Raw genomic sequence first — 21,109 nt, forward strand, 5'->3', positions numbered from 1 at the left:
AGCCTACCCTACCTACCATAGGCTACCAAAGGACATACCCTGGACAGGTTACCAGGCGTGTCACAGGGCTAACACACAGAGACAGACAACCGTTCACACTCATATTTGGACCTATAGGCTATTTTTAATTTAATAAAATTTTAGTTATATAGCACCAAATCACAACAACAATTGCTTCAAGACACTTAATCTTGTAAAATAAAGGCACCCTTTGAGCAAGCACTTTGGCGACACTGGAAAGGAAAAACTCAATTTTACCAGGAAGAAACCTCCAGCAGGACTAGGCTCAGGGAGGGGCGGCCATCTCCTCAATTATTTGATGTGAGGAGATGAAGACGAGATTAAGACACACTATGGAAGAGAGCCAGAGATTAATAATAACTAATGATTAAATGCAGAGTAAACTCTAAACACATAGTGAGTAAAAAACGTGAGTGAAACAGTAACCCTCAGTGCATCATGGGAAGTATGTGGCGAGAACCCACACAAACATGATGGGGAGAACATGCAGACACACAGAAGGTCCCCTGCGAGATAGTGGATTCAAACCCAGGACCTTCTTGGAGTGTACAATACATTCTTACAAAGACTGAATGCACTGGGCAACTTGGCAACACCAAAACACCTGAAAGGCCACTCTATATATTGACAGCCACTAAACTAAAGTGGATGATTGCAGAATTCTTCCTCTGGTTAAGAAAAACAACAAGTCAAGAACACTCTTGAAGAAGTTGGGGTATTATTGCCAAAGTTTACAGTCAAGAGGCACCCTCATGAGTGCAAATACAGAGGGTTTTACAACAAATGGCCAAATCAGTGGTTACAACCAGCTATTTGATAACAAGAAGGCCAAATTAGACTTTAAACATATAAAAGTGTCTGCTTTGTTTGGGGAAAAAATTATTTGCACAGGTTAACTTGTACCAGAATGATGGGAAAAGAAAATGATGCAATGTTATGATGTGGGGATGGCTGCCAGTGGAACCAGGGCACTAGTATTTATTGATGATATAACTGCTGATAGAAGAACTCTGAAGTGTACAGAGCTATACTCTCTGCTCAGATTAAACCAAATGCTGCAAAACTGATTGGACGGCGCTTTACAGTGCAAATGGATAGTGACCCAAAGCATACCGCAAAAGAAACCCAAGCGTTTCTTAAGAAAAAGAAATGGGATATTCAAGTCAGTCACCTGATCTCAATTCAATTAAGGCCTAGCAGAGTGTCTCAAGGGACGAAACAGCATTTGGTTGCTATGTTTGTTTGTCCAGTTACTTTTGAGCGTCTGAAAATGTTAAACCCCTTGAATTAAAACTTTAAGTCTGCACTTCAGTCACATTTGTATTGTCTGATTTTAAATCCACTGTGGCAGTGTGCACAGGCTAAATTACAAAACAATGTGTCATTGTCCAAAAACGTGTGATCCTAACTGCACATACACGACAAACATACACCATTATATAGAGAACACCGATCAGAAGGTTTGATAATGTAAGTCTTTCCAAACAGTTATATTTGGACATCTCGATGTTGCGCTGATGATTTTAAATAGATAATTTTAACAAAAATAAACAGTATAACATACAGTGTTTCAAGTAATTGTCCTTCCTTTGCAAACCTCTTATCCTATTTACTGTAAATCATTTCATAAGAAAGTGAGACAAAAAGCTCCTTAGTGAACACATATGTTCAAATAACGAAATAATTATTCTGTGAAACTTATGTCAGGGTTTGGGTGGCTGTTTTTCCACACTGTGCTTTTGGATGTAATCATAGACTGGTTTAAAGTGGACAAACAGTGGGAACTAGGTCAGGAATCCAGCTGAGACACTTCATGCTGCATTTTGCATATACCAAAATATTTTGCAACAAGAACTGCCAGACACTAAATCTGGGACACTGTTTTAATTATTACACCATAACCTACTGCAGTTAAAGTCCATCTTACAGTAGTCTTTTCTGTATGGAAAAATTGCACAGGAATCTTTAGTCAGTTTTCCTAATAGTGCCCTTGTTAGAACTGGACACGCAGAAAGATCACTTTCAGCAGTTTGGTATAATTCTTTGACTCCGTGTTGCAAACAATGACTTCTTTTAGGCCTTCTACTGATTATTTAATCTGTCATCAAACAGGATTGTACTTTGCACTGTTATTGCACATTTGTTGCATGGCCTATCAGACCACAGAAACTTTTCCCTCGCAGCAAATCTTGCTAATTTTCTGGCTGTGTGTGAAACATCCAGACAGAAACATTTGAAATCGAAATGCTCTTGGCTTTTCAGTAATACTCTCAAGTGACAATAATGACACATGATGTACTGTAGACTCAAACGGTATTGCAGAGTGGAGTCTAGAGCTCTCTGTGGCAAAATCTCAAAGGAACTGACTATTAAAAGTTTCATAAAGGTAGCAACAAATCCTTTGCAAGGGAACGGTATTGCATTGCAGTGCACAAGCGTTCATCATATCATGCCGATTTCCTCTACTGTAGATCACGATTTAATGTTATGCACTCTGCACTACTTTCCCGCATACTTATTAATACCATGACTCCCTGCCATTCCCAACACTGCACCAGTATACCTGGTGAGAGAAGTTGAATAGTATGCATGAAAAGAAATTTAACAGCGATTCCCCAACAATGACTCAGGATTTTCATTAGCTTTGTTTCCCTGCTTGGTAACATTCAGGAGTAAAACAGATGTGTTTTATTGAGACTGTTCTCGTGTAGTTGTTTGTAGAGCTGCTTGTGTTTGAGTTTAGCAGAGGCTGGGAGACAAATTGACAGAGAGAAAGAGAGAAAGGGGGAGCGAGGCATAGGGAGGAATTTCAATGTCTTTGGCCCAATTTGCAAGGAATTGATAAACCACTGCATTCCAAGTGTCCCGATCCCCAAACTGCAGTGCTCAGCTGCTGTACATACCGCATGGTGATACTGCATTGTGATCTCTAAGACAAAGCTGCTTTCTTCATCTGCATCTTTGTCAGCTGAAGTTTGGATGTGTCTCAGCGCGTTCGTTATCCAGCTTTCCCGGGGAATGATGGACGGCATGATGTCTCACACCTGTCAACGAACGCACGAAGAAGAAAAACAGGGAAACTTTGTGCACCTGTGTGATGTATGCAGTGTTACATCTTCTAACGTCTGTATATGTGTCAGACTCCAAGACAGCAGAAGACAGAAGCACGCACTCGTAAATGAGAGGTAGACACTCTCAGCATAGTTCTTTGTTACGCGACTATTTTGGTACAAACATTTACCTGGCAGTGTGGCAGTTAGCTTTCTGAAATTTACCCTCATTTGAAACTAGCTGTGTATGAATTTCTGGCTCTGAAGAGAGTCGTCATAAACACACAGATGATGATGGAGCTGGAAGAAGAAAATTAGATGGAGTGATGGGATGTGAGAGATGCAGATAACAAGGAGAAATGAAGATGAGTGCAGGAGAAAAAGATGGAGGACTGCAAAAGAGAACTGATAGAGAGGCAGGGGAGGAGACACAGTGTGCAGTGTGCTTGTGTGTGTGTGTGTGTGTGTTTTTTTTGCTGATACAGATCAGATTTCATAAAGATCCACATGATTGCCTCATAACAACGGGGACGCAGAAAGGAATGAGATGGAGACATGAGGCAAGCAGAGACATGAAGAAATTGATAAATAGCTGCTTGCCCTTCGCGCAGCTGCTTTCTTTGTTTTTTCCAGAGTGTTTTTCCCCCTTGGTGAGCTTTATATGATTATCCTAACAGTGTGTCTGAAAAAAAATGTCAATGACAATAATTGTCATAGAAATAGGAGTTTCTACACGAGTCTCTGATTAGATAAAGTGTGCAGTGTTAGATGGCGCTGTGTTGGCTTTTTTCACTGTCCCCAGGAGTCACCTCTGCACCCGGCTTCTCAGTTTCCCTGATTGACAGTGAAAACCACGGCCTGATCGCTCCTTATACCAGGAACTGGCAGTGAGCCAGGCAGTAGGCTAAGGTGCTGCTGAGCTTGTGACTTACTCTGTCTACACGGACTTACTGAATGACTGACTGATCGAATGACTGACTTAAGAGATAAAGAAATACTGTGAAGCAGGTGAAGAGGTTGCTAAACATTTAAAAGCAGTCAACAGTCAAATTTTGAGCTATTGCAATAGATTCATTAAAGATTTTGTTGCAATAAGAATAAGATAATATATAATTAAAAACTGCATTATCTTGTTATTAAAAAATGACTGTTAAGCAGAGGGAAATGTAGTCTATTACTGCCCCATCTGGTTGAAAATTTCAAGCCCATGCCTCTTACAAGAACAGATAGGTGTGGTCAGAAAGCAGCAGCAGGGATTCGAAGAAGAGTTAAAGTTCTTCCCGATGACTAAAGCAGTGCTGTAAAATCATGTTAGCAATCTCAGAGTCGTGCTTGTCATAATATGTGTGGTAGTTTTCTGATGAGTGTTTCATCTGTGAACTGATGAATAGATTTTTAACACAGCCTGAAAGCTTCTCTTTGCATAATCAGAATTTGATCCAGAAAGGCAGATAAAAAACTAGACTGTAGAAGAGTTGGATCAGGATAGGATTTTATGGCATTTATGCCGTATGCACTCACTGCATAGAGCCTGCAGGCAACCAGCCAGCTCAGCCGGAGGAAGTGTCTAACACACATGATCTCCCCGATTGGTTGTTTTTTTTTCTCCACCCAGAGGAAGCAGCTGCCTGTGTGTGCTACAGCTACAGAAAATGCTGTCTAGCTCAGCACTACTGTACTTCTGCCCAGATCAGGATAGTTACTGTAGGTGCTGTATTGCACCTGTAATCATACCTAATGGTGAGATCAATGTGTGCTGAATATGACAAACTCAATTCTACATCATCTAAACTAGAATTCTGACCACTGGAGGCAGAAAAAAGTGCAGCGTTGAGAGATGTGAGTCATATCACTACCCATATCTCATTTTTTGCAGCAGTTCAAATAGTGAATAACTATAACTGAATAATGAAGTGCAATGAAATGAGTGCAGTCCGATCAGGCTTCAGCAAAACTCGATGTTATGAGTGGGTTTAAGTTAGAGAGCTTCTTCTTCAACCAGAAATCCCAGCATAATAGTGAGTCACTGCTTTACAATATGAGGGGCAATACTACAGTTAAGGTCCAGTGACTCATAGTTAAACTGTGAAGTGACTAAATTATGTCTTTCTTCCTCCTGTTTATCTAGTAGTATGATACAATTTTGCTTAATCTTGATTTAATACATGTTGTCAGATACCAGACGGCTTTAGAAATGCATTAATAAATACAAGAGATGCATAAAATAGTATGAAATCTTTGCATTTACTGCATTTATCATATGCTGATATCAGCTTATGCAGAGTTTTATTAAAAACTAAACTTGTAGAGTCATTGTTGATAAATATTTTATCAGTATACCCCTTTCTACTGTATGATATTTGATACACAAGTTTTTGAGACTTCATCATCCTCAGTGGGATTTTCTTTCACCTGAAAACGTAAATAAATTGCACAGCACATGTTAAAGCAATAAATTGGGAAAGAAATGCCATTAAAATGAAAACTTATGTGTGCAGATGGATATTTATTTATTTTCTTTACTTGTCAGAAGGTTCAATAAACACTCCATACTCAAAAAAAAAAATGTTTTCTGGAAATTATTTCATGTTTCAAGCTTTAGAGGGTTAATGTGACAACTCCGCTTGAATCCACACTGAAGTCTGCTCAGCTGTGATGTGTACTCTGCCACATGTAGTGCTGAGTGTATTGTAAATTATGGAATAATGGAGCAGGAACATCTCCGCTGACAGACTGTTAGTTAAAAGCATTTTCAGACTGCCCTTTTTTTTAGCATTACACTTTTTTTTAGAAATTCTTAGAGTGCAAATAATTCTCAGGGAAAGTTGAACTAAAATCTTTATGAAATCCAGATTCACAGACTGAAAGGCAATTTTGACCCTAAGCTCTAAGGAAAAAAAAAACCCAGTCCAGCCTTCCCAGCTTGTTCTTTGAGGCCCAGACCTCCAAGCGATAACCCAAACCTACAACCTTTTGCTGCCTTCATTTATAATTCATTAAGGTATTATGCAATGACCACGAATCCAAGACAGTTACAATAGTGTGGCAGCTGTCAGAGCACCAGGATGCCAATTACAGTCTATGGCCATGTGGCATCACTAGCGCCTCTTTCTGGCTTTCACCTTTTTGTGTGTGTGTGTATGAAGCAGTAAGTGAACAAGAAATGAAAACAAGAGGCAAAGAGATCAACAGGAGAAACACAAGGAGATTGGAGGAATGAATTTAATGAGGAGCTCTCCACGTTATGTAATGCAAATATGAAATCATGAGAAAGCAAAAAGGAAAGAGACTCCCAGAAAAGACAGAGGAAGGGAAGATTATAAAATCAGGGGCAGCAGTGATTTACTGAGGATTTTCAGAGTTCATCTCATTTGTCAGATTTATTTCACACACATTTTGTTTATGGGTAAGTGATGGGTAGCAATAAATGCCTATGCGGAGGCATGGGGATACTCAAATCCTTCCTCAATGAGATATTTTACACCATTCACAATTATTTTGCGGTTGAATCATTTTCCACACACAATATTTCCCATTCAGAGCAGGCTGGAGGCTACCCCAGCACGCACTGGATAAAGGACTGCGCCCAGTCTGTCACATAAACAGATCAACACACTCATTCACATTCACACCCATACAAGCATTCTTCAGTTTTTAGTTCATTTTACTTGGATATCTTTAGAGAGGGAAGAGAAATTGGACTAGTGGAGTTTATGGTTCACTAAATCACTGTGGATGACATGAAAACACAGTTACTCACACCCAGTCCTTGCTTTTATAGTTTCTGGTGGTCATTTTATAAAAAAGCTAATGGTAATGTTTGTCACACTGCTAGTGTTTTATACTTCAGTGGGAAATCTACAATGTAACCTACTGCCTCTGTGCAAACCCCTCTGAACCATGCACCTTAACACAGGCGGTTGCTTGATGTGCGTCTCCCTAAAAATGTAAATACACGTCAGGTTGGCACACCTGGATTCATCCTGCTCACTTTCGACTACTTTTTCACAGCAGTTTTTAAATATATCAGTGAGAGAAAAACAACCATCATCTCAGTATAAGGAATAACATCAATATAAGGACACACATAAGTTGGCAAATTCCTGGAGAGAGTGTTGAAACCATCGGAATGGATGTGAGGGACTTTACAAAAAAGTGGAAAAAGTTGAATCAACCACGATAAAGAGTGGGGACACAGGTGGGAAAAAGTCCCAGCATTTTATTGGTTTCTGTCAGCCAGCAATATGTATGAAACACGAGCCACACACACACACATAAAAATCATACCAACGACATCGGCCACTTCTACAAGTTATATCGTAGGCACTCGAAAGATTCCCAGTGAAAGCCTAAATCAGACAAGATGCTACCAGTGATGCTGTTTCTATCGTTGACTTGACATTACGGTCATAAATGAATGCAGTGGATTTTCAGCTTTTCACTTGCTTACATGAAGACTTAGTTGTGTCTGCTTTTGCAGTCAAAAACAGCACATTCATGTGTTTGCCTTTGTGGGGGAAACAGAGTTAAGAAGCTTCCATGCTGAAAGCGAGTGGCAGAGCACTGATTGTTGCAGCAACAGGCAAAATAAAATAGGCTGGTTCCAGTTTTAACTTTTCATAACTTTGGGGTGAGAAATTAAAGTGACTACCAATAGGAGCGAATGATACTGCTGATTGACACATGAGGGGGTGGTAAGTAGATTAGAGAATTACCAAAACAACTGAAAGCCAGAATGCCCACTAGCAGCAACCTGTCAGCCACGGAGTGATGTGTGATGAGTGAATCACTTTTTATGTGGCTTTAAAGTTCGCAGTAGAGAATCTAGTGAGTAAATGGTAATGTTGGTCTGTGAGGTAGCTGCTTATTCTTTCATTCTTTTTTCAGGGGTGTCAGGCTTGCTACTAGGAGAGCATGTTGACATAGTGAAGTAGAGGAGGAATGGAGAAAGAGGCTTGATTATCACCGGGACTTTTCAGGCTGCCTGCAAGACTTTTCCTTGCTATCAGTTTGTGGCACCATGGTAAAATCACTCAGTAGCCAGCAAGATAAAAATGCAACCTTCTTTCAGCAGTTGCAGGAAACTGATTATTCAATGAATTTCTATTTTTGTATCCAGTGTACCCCATTGTGAAAACAAGATACTGTAGCTTATTGCCATTGCCTTGTTTTTCTTTCTTTTTCAGGTCCAAGAGTGGTTATGTCTAAACTGTCAAATGCAGAGAGCACTGGGGATGGATATGACCACACCACGTTCCAAGAGTCAGCAACAGATTCACTCTCCTTCTCATGCAACCAATCCAGAACCTAAACCTAACGCTTCAGCTCAGCCCACACCTCAGACACATACACCTCCTCAGACGCAGCCTCCATTGCAGGCCCATCCAGTGCCTGGCCCTACCAAACAGACTGGTCCAGCTGGCGCAGGTCAGCAGCAAGCAAGGCTGCCTCCAGGGGCAGTCCCTCTCCCTGGGATGGCCAAGGCCCCATCCCAGCCTGATTTATCCCGTAGTTCACCCGCCCACCAACCCCAGCACCCACGCCAGGACCAGACGCGCAGTGCAGGAAGCTCCCCTTCACGACAGCCCCCACCTCCAGAGCAAACCTTCGGGAAGTTGTTTGGCTTTGGTGCGTCTCTTCTCAACCAAGCAAGCACTCTGATATCAGAGACTACTCAACCCCAACAGCAGCCCCCTAAACCAGCCCCCAAACCAGGAGGACCTCCTGGTCCAGGAGCTGGGGCAGGTAAACCCTCAGGACCTCAGTCTGCACAACAAGGGCCTCGGCCCCCTTCTCAGCAGCAGCAACAGCAAAGGGGACAAGAGGCCAAAGCCTCTTGTCCCCTTTGTAAAACAAATCTCAACATAGGCAACACAGCAGAACAACCCAACTACAACACCTGCACACAGTGCCGCTCTCAAGTGTGCAACATGTGTGGATTCAATCCCACTCCACACATAGTCGAGGTAAGATTCTGATTTCCAACACAAAATGGCATGTTTTTGTGAAAAACGCTGAATTGTTGCATACTCGCTACAATGGTTGTTATCAACTTGATGCTGCCAGGTCATCTTGGTGTGTTCTTGGTGTGAACAACTTCATTTCACTGAGGATGACTGCTTGTACGAATCCAGCATGTGGCTCCAGGGATTGTCAAATAGACAGCAATTGCTGCATTTATTCTATCCTTGAGAATCACCGTGACTCTGATTCTCTTGTTCCTTGGTATTTTTTTTTTAAGAATGACCCACTCTTTCTCACTCTCATTCTTTAACACAGAGCTATGAAGGCATTATTACAAATGATAACTAAATGATAAATAGCTAACTTGATAACATTTCTTCATTGATATTTGGAGCCTTCACAGCTTGCACAAACAATATTTTACATAAGCCTGTGAGCTTCTCCTTTTTCTCCTGCCTTTCTCTATTTCACAGTCGGGACCTGCTTCATTCAGCTCCGTCAGGGCCTTTCATGTGGTTAGCAGAGTGAAGTCCAAGCTGTGACTCACCTCATCAGTGACTACCCTGGAGAAGCGCAGAAATAAATGACCTATCTACAGGAAACAGAGGCTTATTAAATTCAATTTAATGGATAATCTTAGTATTGGTTAGTCATATCTCAGGGTCACCTGAGGGTATATTTCTTCTTTAAGTGCCCCCTTGTCCTGTGTCATGCTGGGAGTCTGGTTGGTAAGAACAGGACCTGACAATAGCATTCAGAGCCAGGCAATAACAGAGTTTAATTATGCAAATCAAGTCCAATTGAATGATAGCAGTAATAACAGGCTTGCTGCAGAGCGCTAGCGTTTTATGGGCGAGTCTTGTCTTCACAGGCATCGGGTTGTCACAGGCAGTAGCACAGCCCATTCATAGATTGCTATGGAAACAGAGAGATAATTTGTTTGTCAGCCATCCCTTACATGCTTGGATGCTGAGATGCTCAGAGTCTGCAAAAACTTTCAGACTGCTGTTGCTCTTCTTTTAGGAGGAACTCAGTTAATAGGTGTGTTGTGTTTCTGCTCTGCAGGCTTAAGCCTGCATCTCAATCCAGGATTCTTTCCAAATCTGTGAACAGGTTTTGTTGTCATTCCTCGTGAGCTGGCAGGTGGGTCGCTCCAGAGTGGGTGAGAACCATTTGGACATGGTGTGAGGCTTTGTACTTTGAATCTTGGTTCCTCAGCTTGATTTCCACAGCTTGTTTGGCACAGATATCCTCCTTCTCATCCTCTCTTAATCTCTCCAAACTTTAGTGTTTCTTTGCGCCGGCAATGTTGTAACCATTCTTTCTTCTTTTCAAGGATGTGGTAACAAAGCTGTTGGGGTTAGGGATGCTGTACTGTTGTAATTGTAAAACTTTTGATACGATGCATCAAATACCACTTTTGCACAACACGAAGTTTGAGCCATGTTGATATAGAACGTAGGCCATGGAGGAGAATTGTCAGCATTATGGAGATGTTTAAACTAAGCAGTGGTAACAAAACTAAAGAAGGTTGCCTTCCCTATGTGCATGAGTCCAACAGACTCATTGAAGAAGCTGTCATATGCTAGATTTATTGTCTGTTTGACATGCTGGTTGTTGGATAGATCTGGATATCCTCTTCCCACACAGTTTTTCAATGTCATGACAGTGTTGCTCATTAGCTATAATAATTTTGAGCAAGTTAGTCAATGATGTGATGCACTTTTTATGCATACAGTGACACTATGATTTTATCCATGTGCTGATTTGTGTTTGAGTTTAAAGAAATCAGCTTTATCAGGTTTTGGCTAAACAAGAAATACTAAATGATGAATAGTTTATTGTGTATAGTGTTTGCTGTTATTTATGTTATACTAGTTTTTCATTAGGCACAGGTGTTTGTGCTTAGGACTGCTTGTTATTGCAAATATCTAATCCGCTAATCACATGGCAGCAGCTCAATATACTTAGGCTTGTAGATATTGTCAACATGACCTGCAGAAGTTAAGAAAAAGCATTAAAATGGGAAAGGAAGCTGATTTAAATGACTTTTAAGGTGGCATTGTGGTTGTTGCCTGACAGGCTGGTCTGAATGTTTCAGAAAGTGTTGAACTGCTGGAAGGTTCCTAAACAACAAACTCAAGGGTTTATAGAGATTGACCTGAAACCAGTAACTTAAATAATCACTTGTTACAATAAAGGTATGCAGAAGAGCACACAACACAAACTTTGAAGCAGCAGAAGAAGACCACACTGGCTGTCACTCCTGTCAGCTAAGAACAGGAAATTGTAGTTACAGTTCACACAGCCTCACCAACACTGGACAATAGAAGATTGGAAAAAGGTTGTCTGGTCTTATGTGCCTTGACTTCTGCTTTAACATTTGGCTATAGAGTGAGAAATTTGCATAAACCAGCGGTCCCCAACCCCCGGGCCACGGACCGGTACCGGTCTGTGAGTCAATTGGTACCGGGCCGCGAGAGTTGAGGCTCAGGTGTGGGTTCAGGGTTTTTAGCGGTTTTTAGCATTTATCGTTTTTATCGTTAACTTGGTTTCCCTTGGTCTTTTCTTGTGTGTTATGAATAAATCGTCTTTTTTTTGGTACCAGTACTGGTTTTGTTTTGTTGTATTTATCCGTGACACCTTAAAGGCCGGTCCGTGAAAATATTGTTCGACATAAACCGGTCCGTGGCGCAAAAAAGGTTGGAGACCGCTGGCATAAACAACATGAAAGCATGGCTCCATCTTGCTTTGTACTGTATCCGTGACTCAGGATGAATTTGCAGCAACTGTGATGGCTAAAGTCAACATGGACCAAAGTCTCTAAGCAATGTTTCCATTATCTTGTTGAATCCATGCCACACAGAATTTAGGCAAGTCTGATTGTAAAACATTGTTCAGCCATTGTAACAAAATAGCCTGTTGGTGTATGTTAAAAAAAACATCATTACCAGATTTATATTTCTTTTCTGCTTTTGTTTTTTTTTTATATTGTTATTTAATTGCATGATATTTTTTAGAGAAGCAGTTTGGTTTTTACTGATACAATTATCTGAAGATGTCTGTTTTTCCTGCTACAGTTGTACAGAGAACTTAGAATAAACAGTTCCTACAGTGTTGACAGCTCAGAAGATAATTACATTAACTGAAAGCGGGACACATGTAGAGAAAACTAGTGTCTAGAAATTGGCAAACAGAGGAAACGCAGAGAGAAAATTTACCTAAATTCACTGGACCTATAAAACTGTTGAATTATTTGTTTCAGCCGCTTGCCTACGTCATGCCAAACCATCTCCGGTAACAGATTGTTACATTTATCGAATGCATATTCTCTCGCAAGGAGAAAAAAAAATTCTAGCCTGTGGAAATCAGAAAACGCTTGAAGCATTCAAGAAGAAAAAAATATTTTCCGTCACATTATTAGTGACACAATGCATAATTCATCCAGAGCGAATTAGGCTGAGCTGCATTATATAAAAAAATAGCGAGCCCCTTTTTAATCTGGGATGAGACGAAGATTGCCAGTGTCTATGCGAGAACGTGTTGAAGAATGGAGGAGGAGGAGGAGGAGAGGAAGGAAAGAGGTGAAAGATTGAGGAGGAGGAGGAAAGTGAGAATCAGTGATAATTAGCGTGAGGAAGCCAACTGTTTGTTACATTGCGGAATATTTCACATCAATTAGTGTTGAAAGTCATGTGTGGCTCTGAGTAAATAAGATGTCCTTGTTTTGGGAGGTTTCCTCCCCCTTTATTGCTTCTGAAGGAGATTTAAACAAACCCCCGTGTCATTGTCATCTCCCCAGAGTTTGGCTGTAAATAGAACATAGAATATTTTCACTGGAGTGTCTGCTGCTCAATCTGTTTCACAGTACACTGGATTTCAGTCCTTACTCCTGAATAACTCTGTGCTTCTGTCTCTCCTCCTGGTATCACAGTCTGCTAGTGAGGCAGACACGGCAGAGTGGATGTCATACTTTAGATCTTTCATGACTCGAAATACAGGTAGAGGTGTGACTGACATAAGAAATGACCTCTGACTTCCCAGCATTCTCACTTTAACATTACTTTAAAAAAACAAAACAAAACATGATTTCATTGTGTTTTTACTCCATATGCCTATTTTTCCCCGTCCCCATGGTTGGTTAGATGTTCTCAACCGACCCTGTTTGCTTAAAATTGTCCCCATTGTTTATAATGTGAAAGAGGCCCAGAGTGGATATTTAGTCAAAAAGGAGCAAATTTCTCACAGAACTGCAGAAAAGTGTAGAGAAACAGAAAACATAGCTCATCAATAATTCAGTGAAGGAGAACATTATAAATAGTTCATGCAGTGTGCAGCAGTGAGAGAGCTGTGTTTGATTCCACATGTCACATAGGGTCAGTGTGTGTTGATGCATGTGTGCATGTGTGCATGTGTGCGTATTTGTGTCTGAGAGACAAGAACGCATAAACGCAGGTGTCCTGAAACTAGTTATTGTTTCTGGATACGTATTTGGACATTTAGACACAAATATTCAGGCCTCTATGAAAGAGTTGTTCCTTCTTTTATGGGAATGTGGCTTTTCGGCTGCTGGTTAATGCTCTAATTTTCTAGAGTATCAAGGTAGATCAGACAGACTTGTGTTTAATCTAAGCACATCCTGGTCATGTGTCACTAAAGTAAAGTTCAGCTGTGGTCTATTTTGGATCTGGTTTCAGTTCACGGCGGTTAGCGTAATAAAAAGCTGAAATAAAGTCAGAATTTAATAATCAACTTTTTGACATCAACATATGATATTTACCAGTTATAGTATACACTGTTACAGTCTCATTCTTTAATATGCACAGCTGTAGCAAGGCAGTAAAGAGGAAAAGGCAGTCTGTTAAATGAAAAACCTGTATGGTAAATTGGCGCCTTTTATGCACCTTCCACAGAGGATACAATAAACTATGCTGCTCACACATGAAGTGAATTTGCAGAAGCAGTTTTAGCTGTTAAAACAGGGCTGTCAGACACTGTGGGCCACATCCAGTCCACCGGAGGAGTGGATCTGGCCCACCAGCAGCCCAAGCAGTGTAAATTGTAATCATTAGAAATGGTTTTAATGCACATGTAATGACAGTAGATCAGTAGATGTTATAGTAGATGTCTCAAGAATGTAGTGTGGAAGTATTTTATTTTTATTTGTGCACTGTTGTGGTTCACTAAAGATCCAGTTAGGCTGTACATGAGTCATGAGCTGAAATTGGTGAGACACCTGCATTTTACATGTGTTTAATAAAAAAGACTTGATTCGATTTGTGTTGCGAGCTATGCATGAATGAAATTCATATGAGTTATACAAATCATTGGTCTTCTTTTCTGGCTTTTCACCACAGGAGCCCGGTGTCCTTGAGTACACATCCTGCATACAGTGAACATATGTAGAACATGTAGTATTTGCGAATGTGTCACCGGACTGCAGGAACACAGTTGCTGCTTTCACACAGAGCGGCAGTGTAGCTGAACACACCATTCTTATTCTCAAACATGTTGGAAGTGTTTTCTGAAGGTTGGCACCAGCCTGTGTCTCCCTTAGGAGTCTCATCCAAAGCCAGATGGCTGGTGGCATCAGGCATCCAAGCCTGCCATGCTGAGCCTGGCTGCTTCCAAAGTGATGATGGTACGCCATCACAGATTCAGACACCCACCCGGCCTCGATCAGCTGCTCGCTGCCTTTTAATATTCTCATATTCCTTTATACTGCAAGTGCTGCGTGCCTAGAATAACCCAGTGCAGATAGGTTCTGGAGGAAGAATTACAATTTTCAGGTCCACATGAATCTTGCACATGTCATTCACGCCTGCACGTTTCTAGTAGGAGTGAATATGACTTAATCACAGCCACTGAAACACGATAATGGGGATTACAGCTACATGCAGCGAGGTCTGAATTTACAGTTTTAATTTCTCAATTTGTGAGCTGGCTGTTGAAAATTACAACATAAAAATACGGAGCAAACCATATTCATCTGTTCTCCTCAGCTTAAAATGGCCCTTATGCCAAAAGTACATATATATTATGAAACACCTCAATGCTTGCTTGTACCTTATGATACCTTTGAATATTTCATCCCTTTCTCATACGTGACTATATGCAGATTAGGGTAGATTTGCCATATTCATACAGTAAAATTGTCCTGCTGACACGTCATTCTTCATTGTGATGCTCTGGTTGTTTTGTTCTCTTGTCTTATTTTCCACTTCGTGATGGATCTTTGCACGCACACTCCTACTCTTTGCGTTTCAATGATCTCCTTGTTCCTTTTGCATTCCTCTTCCTCGTGTCTACACGAAGGAGTTGGGAACTGCTTGCTGTTGACACATTGATTGAACTGGCAATTGCTTCTGGTTGAATACCTTGCAGTTGACATTGCAGCATGGGTACTCAGCACTCTTGATTTAGTCTGTGTTGTATTTATTTAGCCACAACAGAAGGACTAGCATTTTAAAACCTCCGCACATAATAAGAGAGTACTTAAAGGAGCTGATACGGAGGAAAAAAAAGAAACACAGAGATGAGTGTGTTTCTGTGTGCATGTTAAGGGGTTGAGTGGGGATTTGGGGTTGGGGTAGGTCGTAGAGGGAGCTAGTTGGGAATAGTACTAATCCATTTTGAGGGAGTTTGGTGGTCCCTTTGAGTAAAGAGCTTAACCCCAACACACCATTGTAAAGATCCACCCACACAAATAAGTGCCATCTGAGAATTGTAAGCCTTGTTGGGTGATTAAACTGAGACAATGCCATTTCTTACTTTGTTTGATAACCATGTTAGTATTGAAGAGGCTGTAAGAGGGAAATACCCTGTTCTTAATCACATAAACCCTGCGTTTCTAATAAATGGGTGCACTCTTAGCTTGAATTAAGATCAGTACAGTATACACTACAGTATGATAAAATTCAGTGTGTATGACTGTGCTGTGGATGACTTGAAGATGATGTGGTGTACAGCCATGACTGTTTCCTGTTGAGATTATGTGGCACCCAGCACAGATGGCTCGCTGGTTTGAAGGCTTAAATGCCACTCACTCTCATCCCTGGGAACTATGTGTTTGGAACCAGGCTCTGTGCTCAGACAGAGTTGCATACTCTTTCCCTGAACTTCTGTATGCAGCAGATCTATGGAGACAACCAGAGGCAAAGCTCCCAGAGCAGCTTTTAGAATTCAAGTCTTTTTGAGATTTTTGACATTTTATGGCAACATTGTTTTGCCCGATTGTAAAGAAAAGAACAACAAAAAGTAGAAAAAGATAAGAGGAAAATGTCTAGCACGAAGCCGACACTGGGACTGCTTTGGTTTCCGCATTATTCTGCTGCATTTCTGCGCATTGCAAACGTAAATTTGTCTCTAGATGTCTTTGAGATCAACTTTAACCTGTAACTTGCTCTACCTGCACCGGCTGTAGTATCAGTGCTTTTCATGAATAACTACATGAGGTGAGGAGCACATGGACCATACTGAACTTGAATTACCCCTTCAGACCTTCTGGTTCTATCTTCAAATGCCTTTTCTCTCCTATCTTGTAAGAAAATGTGCTTTGAAGCCTACAAGGGGCCTCGGCACTGGCTTAATCACCTCTTCAAAACTCATCATCTTCAAGGCCTGATGGCTATGCTAACTAGCTTTAGCTATGCTCCAGGGATGTCTGGCAGTGTTGGGTCTATCATTGCTGTCAGAGCCACAGAGGCGGGCCAGTGCAGTCCTCCCATCTCTGCTACTGGGCCCTCCCGTCTTAACACATCACTTCACATGCCTCATTGGTGCTCCTGCTCTCTCTTCCCCTCAGCACCTCAGTCATGCGATTGCTCCCTAATGCTAGCATTAGGAAAGAAGGAGGGGTTAGCTGAATGCGCTCTATGCTTAGAGGCTGCAAATACTAAAAGCCTGGCAACACAAATGTGAGATTATAGGACAGGAATGTGTGGTTGTATGTCAGGGGAACACAAAAACCGAGCCAGGAAGAGGGAGAGCTATAATGAAAGGGAGCGGGAGATTGAGAGACAAAATGAAAGAGATAAAGCTCACTGATCGCACAGATATTACATTTAACCCCTTGCTAATCTTCTCAGTGCTGCAGCTGTCGGGCAGCTCTGGAAATGACCAGATCAGTTAGTGATGGTCTGGGCTGCTGCCCTGAACAGCATCCCAACAACAAGTATAGCAAAAGCAGCCTGAGGATCTTTAGGCTCTTCTAAACAAATGGTGTTCTCACTGTCTCCATTAATGAAGACATCGGGACTCTGCTGCCGAGGAAGATGGAAGCTGTGTTTTTTCGATATATATATATTTTTTTGATATAGTATTTTCTGTTTTGATCGTTGGAGAGTTGATCCCTGTTGACAGGATGCCACAGAGATGTGCAAAAGACTTGAGCCACCACTCGTGTCTCTATATTTTACCAGGGGATATGGGAAATAGATGCAGAGAAATGTGCAAACATACATGTAAATGCAGTATAAAAAGGGAAAAACAGAGGGCAATATCAGCAAACTTTCTTGTCATTTCTTTAAGAAGTCATCAGGAACAGTTTTTCTGGTCTCCTGAAATGCATTCAAAGCACTTTGGATGTTGGCTGCCAATCCCACACTGTTTCAATAACATTAAGGTCTGCGCTCTAGGGAGGTTAATTCATGACTGATAGTGTTCCACTGTGTGTTTCTAACCGCTTATGCTTTTGTTGCATTGGCAGCGTGTTTTGGCTCATCCTCATGCTGAAAAGTGAAGCCACTGCCAATCAGATGCTTTCGAGATTTCATGGTGGATCAAAGTTTGACAGATCCCCAAAACCACTGGCTGAAATGCAGGCTCAAACCATCACAGAGCCTCCACCGTGTTTTACAGATGGCTGTAGACACTGTTGTACCTCTCTCTTGAGCTCCTCTGTGCATATTGATGATGATTTAATCCAAAAATTCAAAATTTGGATTGAGATCATCATCATCAGATCTGTTGCCACTGATTTTCAGTCCAGTTGTTTTCTAAGTTGGCACACCTCAGCCTTTTCTCTGTTTCCCTGCATTAACCCTTTAAAATCAAGTATATTATATTTGATGCAAGTTTTGTGAGCTTTTGAGACTCCTACATCATTAACGTGATTTTTCTTTTTCCCTCTGAAAAAAACAAAATAAATTGCACTGTACATTTTTACAGAATACATTTTTAAGAAATGCCTGATGTAGCAAATATGATACAAATTTAAACTTGCAAAGTTACTTTTCACCAGAAGGTTCACTAAACACTCAATTTTCATGGTTTGGACTTTAAAGCGTTATGAATGGCTTCTTGACAGCCACCCTTCCCCTGGTACCTGATGAGGCTTCAGGGAAAGCAATGAATTTAATATACTATGTTTCATATGGACACATCAGCCTCTTGAATTGCTTAAATGTATAATCATGAGAAAGAAGTTTGCAACTTTTTCTTACATAAACTTTCTCCCCAGGACATTTTGTCACATGTCAAGTTTAGTATTTTCTTATCTAATCCAACCTGTGTGAGCCCAGGCTATCTACAGCTAAGGTAAAGCACACATTGTGTCTCATTGTGGATCTTTTCATTAATTGAAATGGTCTAATCCTGTCTAAATTATGCCAGATCATATCTATAAAGCATGTAGATACATTTCTAATAGCCACATTTCATACTGCCTTGCAGACTCAGTCGGATGCATATAAGATGGCTCATCAACCTGCACGTGAGCCTACTGTAGAATTAGCAGACATATTTCTGCTGGACGTGTTCCATTAAAGTTGTCATCTTACTATGTTCCAGTGATAGATTACAGCTTGAGTGACTTGTTTTGAAGGCTTATGTGAGGTACATAAATTTTATTTGCTTGACTGCTAGCTGTGGCTTTCTCCGGCAGAAGTAACAGAAACTCATCTAAAATAAAACAGGACTTAGCAGACAGCCTGATTAACTTGTCCTGGGGACAGACATATGTGACAAGATGAGACGCATGACTAGCGTCGGCTGCCAACCACAGTGTAAAATAGGTTTGCTTGACAGCAGCTTGATTAACATTACTGGAAAACAGAAATAGTGTTAGAGGTGTGACTTTTGTTTTTGTTACCATCTTTATTCTTTATTTGCCTTTGAGGTCTTTTGCAAAATGTGCATCTGACTCTTTAATCTTCATGGCATAACCCATCTTCTGTATGATGCTACCGCAGATAGACTATACGCTTATCGACTAGTACATGCATCTCACTTAATCTCATTTTGCCACACTGCAATTCTGTGTCTTTATTATCTTGCTGACATTAAGTCTGTTTGCTGATTAAATCCTGCAAAGGTTCAGAGCAGTGAGTAAGTCAAGAAATATAGCTGCGCAATCACAGAAGAGGGTAGTGAAGGAAGGTGAAAATAAGACACATCAAAGACTTTATTGTACTGACTGCGTTAGACAGTTTGGCCACAGAGAGTAGTGCATTCACTAAACTAAGTTGAGCTGTATGGCATCGCTGTGGGTGCTTTTAAAGCAAGATTGCAGAGGGATAAACACTGCAATTCATCTTGAATATTCTCAGGGCAAATTAACAGAGCTGGGCTAAAAGGCTTAACTGTGAAAGGAAAGAAAAAAAGAAAAAAATGAAACAGTCAGATGCCTTTCTTGCCTTCAGAACAGCCTCAGTCATCCTTTGAATGCTGTCTTACAATTCCTCAAGTGTAAGAAGGAGGATATTAGATTGTTCTTGTCCTCTAGGGATGAAAGAGGTGGACTGAAAGAATCTGTCACGATGATTGAGTTATATTTAGCAGGGGTGGAGGCGACAGATTAGCATTATTACTGTACTGGCTTTTTATAGAAATATGTCCTTCCCCCTACCTTATATTACAATGCGTTCAGTTCATACTGTAAGCATGTGGACATTTTGTTCTTTGGGGTCTGTGCTACAGGAGATTAAATTGAAAACGAAATAATGGGTACGTTCGGCTTTAATTTGAGAATCCTGCACAGCGGCAAGAGTGTGACAGTTAAAACATTTATTAAACACTTGGCTGTTAAATAAAAAAATGATCAGAACCAAGAGTTGGATATGTTTCTTTTCTAAAGATGGATAAGTGGAATAAGACAGGAAGAGCTACCACTTTGTGATTGGAGGCAAGTAGGAGATGTACATGTACATGTCACTTGGTCAGGAACTAAAAGAAGACTTTATAATTATAAGCTTAGAGGATTCACCAGGAAATGCACCAGAAAATGTCTGGCAAAGTATCAAAAACAACAAAAACAACAAAAGACCAAGCTGCAGTTCACAAAAAATGCCAAACTGTGAAAGGAAGTGCTAGAGACTAAAAGAAAAACAATAAAATAAAGAACAAATCAAACCTCTGTGCTATGGTGGAAAATGAGAGTGGGGAGGAAAAAGAACAAGTCGTGAACCAGTGAATCCTTCAGTGAGCTGCAGACTAAGTGAGGACTGAAGAAGGCACAAAACATCTGTTGATGTCTTTGTGTCAGTCAGTAGGGCCAGTTATTACTGCAAAAGACTTTCCATGAAGCATTAAATATGAATAAAAACACTAAAAACAGTACCATGTTTGTACATGTTTATATCAACCTGAAGATGAATCTGTCCAACAACATTCTGTACGAGTTTTAAGTGGTGCAGGCTATTTTGGCTGAGCCAGCTGAGTATGAGAGTTCGCAGTGATTCAGGAGAGACACGAGGGAATTTACTCCTTTTTGTAGGTCACCTTATGAAATGAACGCTCCTGTTTATTAAACAAGCCAAAGAAAGCAAGACCTGACAAGTTGAAAATGAGGCACATAAGTTCTTAACAGAAGACTTAACACAAAGTGGACAACTGATTTATCTTAAAAAGGAGCAAATAATAAAGTGTTGTCCTCATGAAGATATAACAAATATTGACTAATCTCAGACAAGCTGGTAAGAAACTAAAGAGTATGAGGGGTGGAGAGCTCTGTAACTCTCTGCACATAAAATCATTTGCAGTCTTTAGAATACCAGATATATATTGAAATGATTGAATTGTATATTTGTATGTTAATCAGTAAATAATTGATGCATAAATGCGTACATACAGTCAAG

At 40.7% G+C, this 21,109-nt stretch overlaps 1 protein-coding gene across 1 annotated transcript in view; it reads left to right on the forward strand.

Moving 5' to 3' along the window:
- bsnb (bassoon (presynaptic cytomatrix protein) b) overlaps positions 1-21,109 on the forward strand; it is a 79,932-nt gene that overhangs the window by 17,864 nt on the left and 40,959 nt on the right. Inside the window, exon 3 of the mRNA XM_026167802.2 lies at positions 8,258-9,037. Coding sequence (XP_026023587.2) covers positions 8,258-9,037 — 780 coding nt within the window. The remainder of the gene's footprint in view (positions 1-8,257; positions 9,038-21,109) is intronic.

The sequence above is a fragment of the Astatotilapia calliptera genome, chromosome 5, assembly GCF_964374335.1.
Source record: "Astatotilapia calliptera chromosome 5, fAstCal68.1, whole genome shotgun sequence".
Taxonomy (NCBI): Eukaryota; Metazoa; Chordata; class Actinopteri; order Cichliformes; family Cichlidae; genus Astatotilapia; species Astatotilapia calliptera.